Source organism: Alosa pseudoharengus, unplaced genomic scaffold (assembly GCF_046254945.1).
Source record: "Alosa pseudoharengus isolate Yale_2024_CS ecotype anadromous, Long Island Sound unplaced genomic scaffold, YU_APseudo_1.1 YU_APseudo_1.1_scf_18, whole genome shotgun sequence".
NCBI classification, from domain to species: Eukaryota; Metazoa; Chordata; class Actinopteri; order Clupeiformes; family Clupeidae; genus Alosa; species Alosa pseudoharengus.
In genome coordinates, this window is record NW_027468650.1 from 28,448,845 (window position 1) to 28,466,344 (window position 17,500).

Genomic DNA, 17,500 nt, shown 5'->3' on the forward strand with positions numbered 1-17,500 from the left:
CTTTAGTTAAAGTTTGCTAGTTTCCCCGACTTTGTATTTTGCCCACTGTTTGATTGAGGACGAGTTTATAGATCTCAAACCAAGGTCTTGGCTTCCATATCCAGAATGCACATGTATAAAAATGGCATCTATATAATTCTATACATCGTTATGGATAAAATTTCTGTAAAATGATACAAAGTAAATAGATACACCGTACATAGAGAGGTATATGCCTTGCCATGGTCCTGCCATGGTCCATCTCTTGGTGACCCCATCTCTATGGAGGTCAAGCTGACTTGGTTCGTCTGATGATCCTCCAGTATTGTTATGTTGTCAACGATAACAGTGCCCTGGGCGAGAGAGAGAGAAATCAGTGTTAATTGGTCATTTTCTAAAAGAGTTCACTGCCGGGCCTTGTGATCAGGCTTATTTTAAGGGGTGTCACTCGTCCTTTGTTTCGTAAAACAGAGCTTGGGAGCACTCTCTCAGGTTTAAAGCCAGCACATTGTACACACCCTAATTGGTGTACTGGGGTCACTTAAGTGCTTAATTGATTTTCAAAGTTTCCAAAGATGAACGAAGTTGGCACGATCAGGATTGGTTCGGACAAGACAATGGGTCTTCTTTGGGATGGAGAGTCGACTCATTAGGTCTTTGTGCAGCACAGCATGTGATACTGTAGATGGAAAAAATAGCACGATATAAAAGGATAATTAATTTAACATACAGGTTCAAGTCACAAAAAGATTTTTCCATTCCGGTTCTTTTTTTTTTTTGTAAGGGTCATGTTCCTTTCTTTTCTCTGGTTAGTAGGACAGAGAAGGGGGCACATAAGGTCTTTGAAAAAGTCAAAGGAGAAACACATCAAAGCCATTACGGTCTCTCACTGTCATTTCTGAATCAAAGGCGTGTTATCACATTGACTCAGAAGAATATCAGTAGGTCAATTTTGGTGCCCTTTCAACAGAACAATGTGTCCGCAGAAACTTACTGGAATGTGAAAAACATCAGAGACATATTACCATTTTATCCCGATGATTTCATTTGCCGTGGAGTGGACTTTCAAGCAGTGTGTGTGCGTGTGTGTGTGTGTGTGTGTGAGGTAGACGGCCTTGTCCTCTCTGTCAGTGTCTTTACTTTCAATTGAGGGAAAGGTTGTGATTGTGGCATCTTTCAAGAATGATGAATTCAAGGATGGAAGAATGAGCTCTGTGTATTCATGTGTATGAGTCCATGCCCATCATTAGGCATAAAGAGATTTGTTGAAAGAAGTTAGTGTCTATATTTCACTTCACGGGTCATTTGGAGGTCACAAGGCCATCTCTGACCACTGTACAAGTAAGGCAAAAGTTTTTTTTATTTATTTTTTAATCCAAATTCTTTCAGGTTTGTGGACAGATTAATTGTAAGAAGACAGTTACTGTTTCTGGAATTTCAGATTCTGGAAAAGCCATCTGACTTGAGTAGTGTGTAGTGTGCCCCAGTGAGGACAGAGACCAGTGGGCCTGGACGACTGTTGCCTTTCCCAGTGGTGGTCAGCACTGTTTTTAGCTATGGTTTACATTCCGGAGGTTTCTTTTTTCTTCTATTTATTATCTTCCCTCTGTTTTGAAAAGAGGATTTAGAAATCCCCACCGTTCAGCATGTCAAAGTGAGACAGAGCTGTGCGTCTCTCTCCCCTGGCAGTTCAAAAGTGAAGACTGTGCTTTGTCCCTGATACATTGTGCGCCCTGGTGCTTTTAGGTTTTAACACTGTTCACTATTTATACAGTAAATCCACCTCTTTCATCAAACAGTATGAAGTTTGGAAGGTAAAATGTGTTGTTGGATTGAAATGTTGATGTTTCCTGTGCCTGTGCCTATTGAATTCACAAGAAAAGAAAAAAAAAGGGGGGCCCCGGCTGTAAATCGTGAAAATGAAAACATCACTTCTGCGCTCAAGCATGGATAGCAACACTCGGCTAAGGCCAAGTTGCACTCTTCATTTTAATTCAAAACCACTGCATCTCCCCAATCTGCCCGGCAACCACAGACTCCAGGGTTGGCTCATCACTCTTGAGTCTAAGCCGGGGAGTGGCCCAGCGGTTTAAAGAAAATAGTTTCCTTCACTGGGAATCCTTTGTAATAAACTTTGGGTTAATCACATTTTCCCATTTGCTTTCATTAAGTTCCTTTGGTATGTTGGTTCTTTAAAGAGTCTCACACTAACCGCATTTCATAGCATTTCACGCTCAAAGGGTTTATTCATGGGACGTGTCATTATTCTTACCTTCCCTGCCTTATCCCTTTTGTGCTTTAAGTCCTCCAAATGACCCAAATATGGGGGGACCTGCTGTGAGCTGTGCAGTGTTGCTCTATTAGACAAAAGCAAAGTCATGTGTGTCTGTGTGTGTTCGTTTGTGTGTTGTGTGTGTTTGTGTGTGTGTTGCGTTGTGTTACTGTATGTCTGTTATATGTGTGTTTTATGCCAACAGGTGAAGGAGGAGGAGGAGAGGGTCAGGACCCTGGAGGGTGAGCTCACCTCTCTGAGGCAACAGCACGATGGCTTGCATCAGAGGCTGGAGGGCGTCACGGCCGCCACTCAGGACCAGGACGCCACGGCGGCCATTTTGAAGCAGAAGTACACTGTTGCCATGGAGAAGGTCCAGCAGCTCCAAGAGCAGCTGCAAGCCTCTGAGGAGGAAGTGCGCTACTCCAGGAAGCAGGTATCTGCAAGCTGACCAGTAGGGCTGTCACTTTTGTGAAAAAATCCTGTTTGATTTTTGAGAATTGAGAAGTGTTCATTGAATCGATTGTAAAATCGATTTTCCATGTTACTTTACATTACTGCAGGCTTCAACATGGCTGTGTTTACGATTAGAAATGTCAAACAAATTTCGCCTACGTAGGAACTCACGATCGCACAATTTGTCCTTCTCTATTAGTTGATCTACAGTCCAAAACCCGAAGTGCTTCCATATCGAATGCCTCAAGTTATTAGGGGTTATCACTCGTCTGTCTCATGTCGTACAGGTTGATAACCATCGGCCTCCATTTTTTGGCAAAACACCAGCACCAGCAGATTGAGACTTTTGGCTGTTTCCAGTGCGTAAAATTGGTGGGAATTTTCTTTTTACCTTTCGCAACGCCTACTGCACTTTCGGAATTCTTTATTTTCTTTTTCTGCTTGTTTGTGAGTTTTGTTCAATCTATGGTTTTATTACATCTATATTTTTTATTTGTTTAATTCATTTAAAATGAATAGACATTTGGTTAAAATCGATTCCCTATTTTAGTTTTTCGAAACTTGTGTTGGTTGGTCCAATCGATTGTGCAATTGATTTTCGAACGTAACGTGACAGCCCTACTGACCAGCCACTAAGCACTCCTGCAGCTTCTCGAGGCGAACATGGACAAACACTGTCACAGGCACGTGGTGCATGGAAAGAAGTGGCGGATACTGTATCTCTACCATGCAGGCTGTTCAATAACTGTGTGTTATTGTGTGTCGGTGTGTCTCTGTTTTCTGTGTATTGTGCGACAAACGGTACTATATTGTGTGTGTGTGTGTGTGTGTGTATGTGTGTGTGTGTATGAATGGAAGGTCCTTGAAGCACAAGAAGTCATCAGCAGCCTGAGAGAGGAGAATGGCCGCCTGGAGGCTCGTGGCGAGGAGAAGCGACGGCAGGTGGAGAATGCAGAGGAGGCCATCGACCACCTGACCGAGGAGCTCCAGGCCACCCTGGACACGCTGACCACCAGCAGTGAGCGGCGCGCCGACGGCGACCGCGCCATCGAGAAACTCCGCGCAGAGTTGGAAGACAGACAGGCCATGGTTTGTTGTGTAGTTCACCTGCCTGTTCCTTCCATGTCTAACTCACTTAGAGAAAGTCCTCGGAGAAATCCAGAGGGCTGAAATCCATTACCAGCTGAAATGTACATTTTTCAAGCATGGGCTTTGGTTTCATTTAGATTTTCTACAAACAGTAAATCAAATTATTATTGGCTGAGTGGACTCTAAAGCAATGTAAGCACCTACCTCCATTTTCCCCCCCAAAATGTAAATTTTCCGTAATCCCATATAATGTCTTAATCACGTCCGACTGGTAATTTGGTATGTATGCAGTGATTTATTGCCGTCTGCGGGTTGGTGTCTGTGCTGTGTACACAGAACTGGGGTCCAGATGAATGAAGCTGTGCCCGTGTCACTTTGCTTTCGCCTCTTTCCCGGGATATTTACCATGTCTGGCAACAAATGAATCATCTTTATTGCAGAGAAATTTAATTTGTATGAACTTAACTGCTGCCTACAAGGTCAGACTGGCGGAGTGTAATTTTAATCAAATCAAATTTAATTTGTGCGTTATAAAAGAGTTACCGATTTGAAGAATGACTGTATTTTATACTTTATTACGTTCGGTAATGAGTTTGATTTTCTTGCTCTTTTGGAGCAGTGTTTTCTAATGCTCCAGTAAGTTTCAAACCACATCGTGAAGCGTTCTTATTTTAATCTGTCTGCTCACAGCCGCATCCGTGGGTGTTTCTCTGCCTCTTTCATACTGCTAAGCTAATGCCTCTAATAGTGCAGTTATATATATATATATATATATACATGTGGTTTATGGTGACCTCAACTTCATCTTGAACTTGAGCGGATAACTGTTCTCTGGCACCAAGAAGGCATTTTGATTGGCATCCAGTGATCCATGCCATTTTGTGAAATGAATTCCCAGTATTTCTACTTCTCCAGATTGCCCAGTATGAAAAAAGATGCCTTCAGCTTGAGACTGACCTCAGCACCTTCCAGCTCGGTCACTCTCATCCCAACGATGACTACGAAGCTCAGAGGAGGCAAAGAGATCTTTACCAGAAGGTATCCTCTTCACCGCTGCGTCAGTGTTTGTTTTTCCTGTTTGTTTAGGATTAGTCTTCCTGGTTACAGCCCAGTATTACAAAACCTGTATGTAAATATATAGCAGAGAGAGCGAGAGAAAGTGGGAGTATCCACTGTGTGGGATAAACACTTTGATGCCTTTTGGGAATTCCATCAAAGAGTTTTCCCATCATGCTTTGCTTTATAACTGGGCCACTGGACAGGAAGTGACCCTGTTGAGGCAGCAGCTTGAAGAGCACGGCCAGAGGAGCGTGGAGAGCGACAGCCTCCTGGCGCAGCTGCACGATGAGGCCCAAGGCCTGAGAGCGGAGCTCCGCAGCGGGGCCCAGGAGAAGCAGGAGCTGGACAGGGCAGTGCAGTCCCTGCGTTTGGGCCTGGCCTCTGCTCAGAGTGAGCACAGAGCCGCCCTTAGCCGGCTGCACCAGGAGGCCCTTGACCTCCAGCAGGAGCTCGCCCTCACCCGCAACACCTGCACCCTCAAGGACCAGGTGAGTGCTGAAACCAGCCAAGTCACCTTACAGTCGCTTTTATTGCTATTTCCTTATATGATTTTACCATACACACACACACACACACACACACACACACACACACAACCACGCAAGAAGGAATTACAGTGGAACATAAAGCATGAACAACTAAATCACATATTGATTTTTCTCATCTTTTATCCATAGCGTCATACATATATCAATTAGTTACAGGGCCAGTCTCCCCGGAGCAACTCAGGCTTAAGTGCCTTGCTTAAGGGCATAACGGTGGCAGCCAGGAACCAAACCCATGACTTTTCTCCTTAGCCACAACACTACCAGCGCACCATATGATTATACCATACACACTGGGGGGGGGGGGGGCGTCAGTGGAACATATAACATGAACATGACTAAGTGACAATTAAGACAATCACCAAAGAGAGACCCTGCCCCCAGACACAGGCTCTGATAAAGGCTTCTAGTTTTATAAGCAAGGCTTTACCCATGCCATTGTCAGTCAACTTTCTTGCAGAGAGTTTTAACATCAAGGTATTTTTGAGGTAGTCTTTCAAGTCTGTTGTTCAAAGCTTTGATAATAAGTGTTGATTGATTTATTTGATATGGCTGTAGGAGACCTTGGCAATGAGACCATTTAGAGTCCTCGACATTCACAGGCCAGTGTGTCCATGGCTATTGATTGTAAACTAGAAAAATATATGCAACTATGCAAGGTTATTTTTTTTACAAAGACACATTTTTCCCTCAAAGTTTAGAAGACAAACATTGTTTTTGACATTAATGGATTTTGGACACCTACCATCTGTGTAAATTTGGCTATCGACCATTGCCAGCAGCGTTTGAAAGGGTCATCGTTTTAAATAAGTTTCAGCTGAGGCCTGTCTTTAGAAAATGCATCTCTCTCTGTTTCCCACATTGTCAGACAGGAATTTGTGAGTCCTTCCAAATCAATGATTTCACACAGGGGAATATGCAAGCCTCTGTTTATGTAAAATTGGCAGCCTACTCCCAAAAGCCCTAAAATGCTCTTGCATAACGGCAGATCTGCACATTTTTTTCTTTGAGGCAAGCTTCACCCGGCCTGTTTCTTTCTTTCTATTTTTTTCCTTCACAATTACCCTGCAGTGTGCGGTAGAATGAGCTGCGCTCTTCCTTAATCTCTGATCACCTTTGCCTCTTTGAGTGTTTGTTTGGCTCGTCAGATGGGACAACAGGCAAGGACACTCACCTTTCTTTGTAACACCTTGTCACCCGTCTTGTCTGTTGTGCCCCCCCCCCCCCCAAGCGGGGAGAATATTTAAAAGGCTTTCATTAAGCGTTAACCCCCCGACCACCACCACCACCAGACACACACACACACACACATAGAGACTTCTCATTAGACTGACAGAAACAAATTAGCCCAGGATTAATGCCAAAGAAAAGCGTGGCAAGCGGACGCAATTGACTCCAATTAAGACATGAAGGGGGGCACTAAATATTCCAATTATCAGAAGCCGTGATGGTGCATGATAAAGCGTCCGAGCCGGGAATGGCATCGTGCCAAGCGCGGGCAACCAATCGTGTGCCTTCGCCCGGCGGGCACCTGCAGCGGAGGCACGACAACGGTGATCTTACACAATGTAACCTCTGTACATGATGGCGTGCAACATTTGTTTTACACAAGGGCTGCTCCCTAATGGGACCACTATGCTGTCAGGTCATTGTAGCTCATTGGCGTTTATTAAAGGATGTTTTAATAATGGGGAATGCATTAAGACACACTTAAAAACGCTATATATTATACATGTTCGTTTCTAATGGAAGAAGCAACATGAGAATGGAATCATAACTGTCGACCAGTAATGATGATGATGATGATTTCTTAAAAAAAAAAAAAGTATGTTTGTAGATGTAGATGTGGTGATGCATTATGTTTCTCATTCTCAGTGTTCCGTGTACATTGCTGTGTATTCTATATATAGATGGGGCCGAACTGAGCTCCACTAAACCAGACTTTACTTACATACAGGCTGTTACTCCATGATGAAGTTGTACCTCATAGACTCATAGACTTCATGGATTTGTCTATGTCCACAGTCTTAAGGACTTGTGCAGTCCAGCTTGAAAGACTAGAAGACATGTCCAGTATTTCATGTCAGCCATCTGGTTTCGTTTTGGTTTTGTGAAGTCTTAGCGGCTTAGTGAAGGAAATTTACAGGCTCAGTGCATGGGTGGATAGAGAAAAAAAAAGGATTTGGTTCTTAGGCTGGCAATACCAAGGGCATTTTTGTACCCATCATTAGGATCAAAATGAAACAAAGACAATTGCTAGTGTTTGATATATGGTAGTGATTAGCTATTCAGTTTTTAATATCTGTTCTGTTCTGTTTTGTTCTTTTTGCTTAGATGAAGCCACTTAATATGTTTGAATTTGCTGTCAACAGGTCTGCCTTGACTTTTTGACTTTTTGACTTTTTTCCCTTCAATTTCAAGTCACTCTGCAGAAGGCATCGGAAAATGAATAAAAGTCAATCAGGATGTAAAACTGCTCTGTGTATACCCATACGCCAGACTAAACGACCTCCTCAGCTCCGCGATCTGTTGCATCAGCTGTGGGTCTTCAGCGTGAGCTCACTCCTCCTGTTCTTTCTCTCGGACCAGGCCGTCCAGCAGAGAGATGAGCTGCTGCGGCAGGCTGAGGTCGACCTCCAGCTGGCCCAGGAGGCCGTGCGTGCGGCATCCCAGGAGGCCGAGGGGCTGAGGGCGGAGGTGCGGAGCGCCCGCCAGGAGTCGTGCAGCCAGCAGCAGGAGAAGCATGTGCTCAGCACACACTTCAGTCGGCTCAGCCAGCAGCTGCAGACAGCACAGGGCCTGTACAGGAACATGGGTAAGAACACAGCACAGGGCCTGTACAGGAACATGGGTAAGAGCACAGCACAGCACAGCACAGCACAGCACAGGGCCTGTACAGTAACATGGGTAAGAACACAGCACAGGGCCTCTACAGGAACATGGGTAAGAGCACAGCACAGCACAGAGCCTCTACAGGAACATGGGTAAGAACACAGCACAGCACAGCACAGAGCCTGTACAGGAACATGGGTAAGAACACAGCACAGCACAGCACAGGGCCTGTACAGGAACATGGGTAAGAACACAGCACAGCACAGCACAGGGCCTCTACAGGAACATGGGTAAGAACACAGCACAGGGCCTGTACAGGAACATGGGTAAGAACACAGCACAGCACAGCACAGGGCCTGTACAGGAACATGGTTAAGAACACAGCACAGCACAGCACAGCACAGGGCCTCTACAGGAACATGGGTAAGAGCACAGCACAGCACAGGGCCTCTACAGCAGTATAAATGAGAGCACCAAAGAGTGTTTTTCACCATTCAAAAACAAATCCTTTACATTCATTTATATTTTACACAGTGTTTTCGTTTAGGCAACCTTACATTTTGTGTTCAACTGTTTACAACTCCAACTTTGATTAGAAGAGTGTCTCTTCTAATTTGTCTAACATAGCAGATTGACACACGCACAGACTCCTCAGCCGAATTCTTCAGCCGTAAAATAATCCAAATGGAAACCCACCTTGTGTGTTTCTGTTTCTTTGTCTCTGGCGTGGCTTCTTCTGTTTTGTTTAGTGGTCTGTCTCAATGTCCCTTCCCTGCCCCTGCTTCCTGTACCCATGTCTCTACAAAGAGACTTCTGTCTCTTGGTTTGTCTCTGCACCATCTGCAGAGGGGGTCACTGGTGGCGAGGCCCAGCATCAGTATGGCGGCTGAATCATCCCCTTCCACTCACCCCACGTCATGAAAACTCAACATTTTCCGCATTTAGTCGTCCATCCCACATGTTTAATCTGCTTTGGATTTAATCTGCCATTGATCATGATTTGGTGTGTGTGTGTGGGGGGGGGGGGGGGATGGTTGTGTGGAAGAGGGTACGAATGTTGTAAACAAACACACCCCACTTGAGTGGTTTTTGTGTTTACCAAACCTCATACCTTTCCACCACACAGCCATGTAAATCTAAATTATTTAATATTTGGGCAGATGTGGTGCCTTTGTGTGTCAATGTGTGTGTGTGTGTGTGTGTCTGTTTGAGTGGCATGTGGCAGGGCACGCGGCTGAATTATTTAGGCATTAGCACACACCGGAGGGCGTGTCTGATCACCACCTTAGGGACGCGGGGGCTCCTGGGCACGCCTCATTAACACCATGCTAATAAAACACCATAATTACCACTGCTGTGATGGGAAGGTAACACCACACACGGGGGATGGGGTGGGGGTGTGACACACACACACACACACACACACACACACACACACACACACAAATGCACATACACAATAGATGCTCACCACACATACATAAACCCCACTTACTACACACACACACACACACACACACACACAGATACCTTAAATGCTCAATATAATCACAAATATATACACAGCACACTCTCACACACTCAGACATACATTTTATAGACTCACCACACACACACACACACACACACACACACACACACACATATTCACCCCACACACTCACTAGGGGAAGGTCATCTCCTTCAGGTCCCCACAAGTCCTCGACCAGATTAATATTTCATAAGGCACAGATTCATTTCTGTTTTCTTGAGTCCTTCCCCGTTGATTTGGTATTTGCATGGCGTCCCCTGATAAATGTAGTTAGCAGCGGTAGTAAATGCACTCGATAGCTGCCTTACCCTCTCCCTAGTTGGAGAACAAATTTGCCGCAGAGGAAGAGAGAGAGAGATTGACAAGCAGTTCCACTCTTTGTTATGTTTTCTTTTTTTGTTTATTAGTGTGATTCCTCTCAGAAATAAGGTGTGTGTTTGTGTGTGTGTTTGTTGATGGGACAGTGATTGCAGCTGAAGCTTCCTACTGAAGTGCTGGTAAGAGTTGACAATTAGGTGTGAATGGCCACAGATGAGCAAGCCCCTCAGAATCCAGCCTTACCCCATTCATGGAGCATGGACCATAGCTCTCATCCATATATATGTGCAAAGTACACACATAGGTACTCCCAGCACCATGAGCACAATAACATAAGACCCTCATGTACACACACACACACACACACACATTAGGTTAGATGGGATATACTCCCTCTTGATCTCTTACACAAACACACACACACACACACATTAGGTTCGACGGGATATACTCCCTCTTGATCTCTTACACACATGCACACACACACACACACACACACACACACACACACACACACACACACACACACACACACACACACACACACACACACACACACACACACACATACATACATGCATTTGTATGCAATAAACAAACTCTTAACTAGAGGTTTTAATGGTGTTTATATAATGCAGTACTGTGTCCTGTGAGGGTAAGAGAAGATGCTGTTTCCTGTGTGTCTGTCAGCCAACCCCCCACCCACCCACACACACACACAACCTCTCTCTTCCTACCCCCATGCACAGACTTCTCCTCACCTTAATGATGCTCCTTGTACATGGCCACGCGGGGGATGTGTGTGTGTGTGTGAGAGCGAGAGAGACAGACATACAGACAGTGATTTTGTGTGTGTCAGTGTATGTGTGTGTGTTTGAGTCTGTGTGTGTGTGTGTGTGTATGTGTGTGTGTGTGTGTGTGTATGGTAGTGTGTGTGTGTGTGTGTGTCTGGTAGTGTGTGTGGTAGTGTGTGTGTGTGTGGTTGTGTGTGTGTATGGTAGTGTGTGTGTGTGTGTGTGTGTGCGCGTGCGTGCATGTAGTGTGTGTGTGGTAATGATCAGGCCACTCTTGCAGGGGCCTACCGTGGAGATCTCATCATCAGGCGCCTCGGAGGCTCTTTGTTGCGCGGCTGCTTGGGCCTTGTTGTCACGCACGACGGAATGTCTCATTAAGAATTAACTCGGCCATCCTGAGTCTCGCCGGGAGATCACCTCGGCTAGAGACGACACTCCATCCCAAGCGCTTTAATTATCACTGGCCACCTACCCCCCTTACACACACACACACACACATCCACACATACACACACACACACACACACACTCCTTTGTCCATGGCCAGACGGTTATGATCTCATTCCATGGTGAGCAGAGTTATCCACCTAAACCCACCCCCCCCCCCCCCCACACCGCCCACAGCACACACACACACACACACATCCACCGAGAGCTTCGTCTGCTCATTACATCTGATCCACGCACAGGAAATGTCAAAGTGTCCACCATTATGCAAGCATATATCAAAATAAATGTGAGCGCACCTTGCGCACTCAGAGAGAAAGGGCCCTTTGAAGCCAAAATGGAAAGCAGACCAAAGGTTGGCCAAAACAATGAGCTGAACACCTCAGCCGTGGGCAATCTTTCTCCAGCGTTCTAATGGTATTGTCTTGTTAGTTAGCAGCACGGCTGCTGCTTCTTCCTTTCTTCCTCTTTGTCTCTCTATGTGAGCATCCTAGGCAGCATCCCCTTATTGTTTTCCCCTGTCTGCTGCGGTTATTATTCCAGTGCTACTTCATCGTTGCCGGCTCTCTATGATATTACTTTAGCACCATCTCGGCCATGCATACGGTTAGCACCCGCTTGCCTCAGCTAGCCTTTTTTTGCATATCCATTCCGTGGGGGTGTGAAGGAAACAGTTTCACTTGATGAGATTCCCCGCCGACCCTCCATAACTTTAAAGCCCTTTCGACATGGCTGCGGCCATATTGATTTCCCAGGCACATTTAAAATGTAAAATGTAAGAAAGATTCTGCAAGGCCGCGCCTGATAGCGGTTGGTGTTGATCACCCCGTAAGTGATGGATTGCATTAGAAAAATATCTCTTCGGTTGAAGGAGGGGAAAATGAGTGGAAGAGAGAGGGGGACTGGGGAGAGAGAGAGAGAGAGAGAGATGCCAGGAAAAGTGGGGAAGAGTTCAAGTGGATGATTGAACCGTGTAAAGGCAGCTGGACCGAATCAAACTTGAACGAGAGCACGAGAAAGAGAGACGGACAGAGTGAGAGAGAGAAGGGCCATCAAAGGATCTCCGCCAGCCTTCAGCGACGAGGGGTTAAGGGTGCACCTTGGCCCACTCAGAATTTCCAAACCCAATGCCACCAGCCCCTTGTGGTGAATGAGCCAGGTGCTCAGGCCCATAGAACCCTCATCACACTCTGTGACATCCTCCTTTTCACACACGCAGTGGTCAGAAGCACGCCATTATACACAGTTAGCCCCATGAAGAGTGTGCTCACGTGTTATAGATACAGTATGTGCACGGAAATTAACATGCGGTCAACTATTATGGCTTATATGATGCTTTCATACTTGTGTGTGTGGCTGTGTATAGTGTTGAAGTGGAGAGATCTTTTTTTCCCCCCAAATCAATCACACACACACACACGCATCTCAGAATGATCCGCCAACGCTGCGTTTCGTCTCTTATCACGGCCGTTTATTCTGAACCATTAAGCCCATCGTGGTGCGGTGGACACTCTGGAAAAAAATGTATGATGGGCTCGGTGTGGAACTTCATGCGCTGTCCCATGCCGAGCGATGCAGAAAAGCCAGGTCCTGATTGGCTGGCTGGACAGAGATTGATGACAGCGGTGCGCGCATCAGTGGCGCAGGGGCGAGAAGATGTCCGAGCCTTTGGTAGATGATACATGGCATTCTAATTGTGGAATGCTTGCCGCACCCTTCCTACAGTACCAAACGCTTAAATGCAAATGGCTGCCTAATGCGGGCGCAGTGAAAAATCTGCTCTTTGTCGCGATGCGTGGTCAGAAACTGCTTCGTTATGCGGACAGACCAGATGCACGTCTGAAAGTGTCTCTGTCTCTGGCGTAACCCGTACTGAGCTAACGGCAAAACCACAGCCTCTCATAGAGTCGGTCCTTTTCTGCTTTGCCAAAAGTCCACCCTACTACCACAAGATCCGCCGTCAGAATCCAGATGGGTTACTTCATATTACAGAACCAAATGCAGAAATACGACTTTTATTATGATATTTCAAATTCTTTCATTTTTATTTATATCAGAGCCATGATTACAGCATTGTGCTGTTTCAATCTATAATTTGATCGCTTTCATGTGGTAGCACAAGACTCCCACACAACGTTTGAGATGTTTGACATACCTCAGTGGTATAAATCTCAAAGATGGAATTATCAGTGTGCATTTCTATCTAAAACCCAGGAGTGGTCCACAGCCAAGTCTTTCCCCCCCAATACAACTAAATTACAGCAGATAATTGTGTTACATGGGGTATTGATCGAAAAATTGTTGTACACCGGATACATCTAAGCACACCATTTCTGCGCTGTCTTTATTGCTTGCTGTTGTACAATTGGTGTCTGTGTTTTTGTGTTTTCCTAGAGAAAAAAAAAACATATATAGAAATATAGATATATATCAATTATATATATATTATTACCAAAAATTCTTGGTAGAAAACATCAGAGAAATTACTTCTTTACAAGTATCTATTGATCATTTTATATCAAAGGAGTATGTTTGACATAAGATTACCTGCCAGTTTGAACATTAGGTACACTGTGTTATAGCCAGGGGCAGTTGTAAGGCTGCCAAAGGGATTGTAAATAGAGCCTGCGCAATGACTGCCTCTGGCTTGGAATCAAGAGCGGCTCAAATCCAAAGGCAAAGGAAAACTTTATTTGATGCTGTTTTTAACCCCCATTCCCTTGCATATGTCTAGAGGAACATGGGATTGAGGAAAAGGAGATGCTCAGATGGGCAAGCACCAGTCCTTAGAGGAATACTATGGAGGACTCCCTCAATAAGGGTTATATTAGAGAATTAGATAGACTATATGTTATGATGTATTTTAGCTATAAATACATGTTTATATTTGACTTTTTCTCCCCTTCAGCCCTCTCTCGCTATCAGACGGTAGCTTTTGTCGAGGTGTGGGTATTTCAGGATGACCAAGTTGTGAAGTAGCAAAAAAAAAACCCCTTTACTCTGCTTCTCCCGGCTCCCTCTGCATTTGCCATTGTGCGTAGCATTGTAGAGTCCACGAGCGCAGTGTGTGAGCCTGTTCCCGATGAATCACCCGGCGCTCAGTTCAGATGGACGGACAGCGTTAAAGCCTCGCGTCGAATTGATGCCTTCAATGATTTTAGGCCAAAGATGTATTTTTAAAAGCTTATTTTTCCCCCCATCTCACTCTCTCCACTCACATTGATTATTTAGATTTCCAACAACGTTTTACCTTGAGGTTCTGTAACTGGCGAGGTGAGCTGGCAGAGACTGTGTTTGTGCATCGTTAAATATTTAGTGATTCGAGTTGGCTGTTCAATTTCCTACGGCCCAAATTTAAACAGTTTGGGTTCTGCAATGCCATAAATTAATCATTCGCCAGCATGGGGCTTTTTTAGCATTAGTTTTCTGCATTCCCTACTTCATGGCTATCTCCCACCAGAACCTCTCACAAACACATACATACACACACACACACACACACACACACATGCACGCTTACACACATAGTCCTTCTCAAATCAACACCAACTATTATAATAATAAGTCATCAAGCTTTAAAAGCAACCAACTTCCAAGCACCACATTCATGTCCGCCTTCAAGACGCACAGAAAAGAACAGGGAAAAAAATGCAGTGTTGAGCAGCTCGGACACTCACTCTAAAGGATTATGTCTTATTATGCCTGCTAAGTAAATTATCCCTTAGTGCTATCACACACAAAATGCCAGGCCACCTAAATATACCAGCCAACCACACGTGATTTGCATGCACACTCGATACCAGAGGTGTACCAAATGCAGAACAGTAAGGTTTTATTGCTCTCTAAATAAAGAACAGCCCAATGCTATCCGACTGATATTTGTGCAGTGTAGGCCTCCGTCAAAGTAGAGAGTGCCATCTATTGATGGAAAAAGGCACTTCACCTTTGTGCCACAACAAAAGACTGGACATCTAACAAGCCTGGCATGCTGGCATATGTATGACAGTCGTCTCCAGCACTCAGTCGAGTCCTCGTGCCAGGAGTCAGAAGATGAGGGCTTTAGTGGTTTGTGTTTTTTGAAGATTTTTATTTATTTAATATATTTTTTTTGTAGTTATTATCCTCACTATCCTCTGATTCTGTTTTTCTTTATTGCCTCCACTGGCCCCAACAATAACACAGCACACCCTCCCGAGAGATATTTTTACAGAGAGTACTTAGAAAATTGCTAAATTAGCTCATCATCCTGAGGCTTATAGATATGCTGAACGTAAGAAAAGTGATGATCTGAATGGATCTTTATGTGTTGGCATAAATAAATGTCAGAAACTGCGAGTAATTTGAGCCTGCTTGCTCCCTCCCTCGCGGTCTCCTGTACTCGGAGCTGGGTAGGTACAGCAGGAGCAGGGCAGCCATCCAGGCCCCAGTGGGTTTATGGAGTGCCTGGTGTTTGCTAGAGGGCTGTGATAACTCCTGGCTTTGTAGACTCCCTGTCTTCTGTTCCTGTGGCCCAGGCTGTGTGTGTGTGTGTTGTGTGTGTGTTTTGTGTGTGTGTGTTGTGTGTGTTTTGTGTGTGTGTGTGTGTGTGTTTTGTGTGTGTGTGTGTGTGTGCTTCTGTTTGTGGGGGTTTAGTGTACTCTGAGTAACAGCGTTCTCTTCCTCTGTCTACCCTGCTATGTATTTCTGTCCCATTGTATCTTTCACTTCTTCTAAATTCTCTCCTCTCTGCTTGTATCTTACCTTTCTTTCTCTACCTCTTCCGTCCTCTCCCTCCATTCTTCTCTCTGTGCATCTTCCTTTCTTGTCTTTTTTGGTATCTTCTCACTCCCTCTATTTCTGCCCATTGGACTGTTCATTCTATTTTCCCATCTTTCCTCCCCTTCTCTATCCCTTTGTCACCATCTCTTCCTCACTCTCTCTTTCTCCCTTTCTGTCACCCCTCCCTTCTCCCCCATCTCTCTGCCCCCCATCTCTTCCTCCACCCTCTACCCTTGCACCCCACCACCCATTCTCTCTCTCTCTCTCTCTCTCTCTCTGGTTCTCTCTCTCCTTCTCCCTTTTCTCTCCCTCTCTGTATTTCTCTCTCTTTCCTGCTCTCTGCCTCCCGCTTGCTCTTCCCTCTCTCTCTCTCTCTCTCTCTATCTCTCACTCTCTCCCTCTCTCTCTCTCTCTCCCTCTCTCTAGCCCAGGCCCTGGCTGGTCAGGAGGAGCGTGTGGAGCTGCTGGAGTCTGGTCTGAGGAGTGCAGAGGAGCGTCTCAGCGAGCGCGTGGTCCACAGCGTCCGGCTGGAGCGCAGCGGACACAAGAGCCACAGCCAGCTCAGCCACATGCAGTACGACACAAACACGCAAACACACTTGCACACATATGCTCATATGTATATCAATAGCAATACAGTACACACACACACACACACAAATACACATGTATATACAGACAAATGTACATACAGACACACATATACACTTTTCCATACACATACAAATTATGTGCTCACATATGCGCTTCCCCATCCACAAACACATATTTACTCATTTACCAGCCCCAACTTTGGCCCCCGCTACTTTCATCAATGGAAGTGATTATCGATCGGCCTCAATGGCCAAAGCAAATAGACTCAAAGTATCTCCCTCCCGAACCTTTTCCTCATTAGCCGCTGTTGTCGTTGGACATTTTGCTCACAAATTTGTTTTGAATTAGCTGTGAATGTGCAGAGCAGATTTCCTGGGCATGGACAGCAAATTAGACTAGCATGGCCCTGATGCGTCATCAGCATATGTTAGTTAAGAGCCTGTGTGTGTGTGTGTGTGTGTGTGTGTGTGTGTGTGTGTGTGTGTGCGTGTGCGTGTGCGTGTGTGTGTGTTTGTGTTTGTGCACGTAACTTATTTTGGGAATACTTAGTTTCGATGTCGGCATGTGGGGATAGCTTATCAACCTCATTTGTACAGAACTAAAGTTTGCTGGCCAATTTTTTTTTTAGTTTTGAGTTGTTAACATTCCCATCATCAAATTGTTAAATGTGGTCAGTGTGTGTGCGTGTGCGTGGGCGTGCGTGTGTGTGTATGTGCGTGCGTGCGCACGCGTGTGTGTGTGTAGGTGCATGCATGGGAAAAAGAAATGACACAAATAGGGTCAAAAACATGGGAAAGAACAGGAGAGGGAGGGGGAGAGAGGGAGG

At 45.3% G+C, this 17,500-nt stretch overlaps 1 protein-coding gene across 1 annotated transcript in view; it reads left to right on the forward strand.

The window, feature by feature from the left end:
* The window catches only part of LOC143131519 (uncharacterized), a 125,678-nt gene that overhangs the window by 65,494 nt on the left and 42,684 nt on the right, over positions 1–17,500 (forward strand). Inside the window, exons 19-24 of the mRNA XM_076291165.1 lie at positions 2,457–2,687; positions 3,566–3,796; positions 4,712–4,834; positions 5,059–5,343; positions 7,990–8,215; positions 16,507–16,654. Coding sequence (XP_076147280.1) covers positions 2,457–2,687; positions 3,566–3,796; positions 4,712–4,834; positions 5,059–5,343; positions 7,990–8,215; positions 16,507–16,654 — 1,244 coding nt within the window. The remainder of the gene's footprint in view (positions 1–2,456; positions 2,688–3,565; positions 3,797–4,711; positions 4,835–5,058; positions 5,344–7,989; positions 8,216–16,506; positions 16,655–17,500) is intronic.